Source organism: Gracilinanus agilis, unplaced genomic scaffold, assembly GCF_016433145.1.
Source record: "Gracilinanus agilis isolate LMUSP501 unplaced genomic scaffold, AgileGrace unplaced_scaffold14153, whole genome shotgun sequence".
NCBI classification, from domain to species: domain Eukaryota; kingdom Metazoa; phylum Chordata; class Mammalia; order Didelphimorphia; family Didelphidae; genus Gracilinanus; species Gracilinanus agilis.
Window position 1 is genome coordinate 1 of NW_025344869.1, and position 1,359 is coordinate 1,359.

General features: G+C 73.0%; 1 protein-coding gene across 1 annotated transcript; it reads left to right on the forward strand.

Moving 5' to 3' along the window:
- Window positions 1-3: 3 nt before the first annotated feature.
- On the forward strand, window positions 4-1,355 carry LOC123254075 (small G protein signaling modulator 3-like; the record flags this gene model as incomplete). Its single annotated transcript, XM_044683147.1, has 6 exons — window positions 4-226; window positions 304-449; window positions 534-761; window positions 829-883; window positions 976-1,103; window positions 1,212-1,355. Coding segments are annotated over 6 exons (924 nt in total), but the record flags the coding sequence as incomplete, so codon positions are not given.
- Window positions 1,356-1,359: the final 4 nt, after the last annotated feature.

Genomic DNA, 1,359 nt, shown 5'->3' on the forward strand with positions numbered 1-1,359 from the left:
GGGAGCGCCCTTGCAGCCCTGCCCCCGCAGGTGGCCGCCTGCCTGCTGCTGTTCCTGGAGGAGGAGGACGCCTTCTGGATGATGTGCGCCATCGTGGAGGACCTGGTGCCGGCCGCCTACTTCGGCGCCGCGCTGACGGGCGTGCAGACGGACCAGCGCGTGCTGCGGCAGCTCATCGTGCAGTACCTGCCCCGGCTGGACCAGCTGCTGCAGGAGCACGACATCGGTGAGGGCCGGGCCGGGGGGCGGCGGGGCGCGGCGGGCAGGGAGGCAGCGCCCGGCTGTGCCCCCGTGTCCCCCCAGAGCTGTCCCTCATCACGGTGCACTGGTTCCTCACGGCCTTCGCCAGCGTCGTGCACATGCGGCTGCTGCTGCGCATCTGGGACCTGTTCTTCTACCAGGGCTCGCTGGTGCTCTTCCAGACCACGCTGGGCATGCTGCGCATGAAGGTGCGCCGGGGCGGGGCGGGGCGGGGCCGGCAGGGGGCGGGGCCGGGGCGCCCGGGCCCCGCCCACCTCTCCCTGCCCCCGCAGGAGGATGAGCTGATCCAGTCCGAGAACTCGGCCTCCATCTTCAACACGCTGTCAGACATCCCGTCGCAGATGGAGGACCCGGAGGTCCTGCTGGCCGAGGCCGTGCGCCTGGCCGGCTCCCTGACCCACGCGGCCGTGGAGGCGCAGCGCCGCAAGCACCTGGCCTACCTCCTGGCCGAGCAGGGCCAGCTGCTGGGCCCCGGGGCCGCCGCCGCGGGCCTCTCCAAGGTGAGGAGCTCGGCGCCTCTCCCCCTCCCCCGGCCTCGGCCCGCCCTGACCCCCCCCTCACCCCCAGGTCGTCCGGCGCAGGACTCAGCGCAGGAAGTCGGGCATCGCCTCCCTGCTCTTCGGTGAGAGGCGGGAGGGGAGGGCGGGGGCCGGCCGGGAGAGCCTCCGCGCTGGGGAAGAGGCCACGGCCTCACCAGCCTCCCCGCCGTTCCAGGGGACGAGGACCTCGAGGCCTTGAAGGCCAAGAACATCAAGCAGACGGAGCTGGTGGCCGACCTGCGGGAGGCCATCCTGCAGGTGGCCCGTCACTTCCAGTGCGTGGACCCCAAGAACGGCAACGTGGTGAGTCGGGCCGGCCCGACCCCCTGGATGGGTGGGGAGGGGCCCGGCCGGCGTCACGCCTTCTGCGAGGCCGGGCCGGGCAGGCCGTGACACCCCCGCCCCCCCCAGGAGCTGACCCCAGACTACACCATGGAGAGCCACCAGCGGGACCACGAGAACTACGTGGCCTGTTTCCGCAGCCAGCGGCGGCGGGCCAAGGCCCTGCTGGACTTCGAGCGCCACGACGACGATGAGCTGGGCTTCCGGAAGAACGACA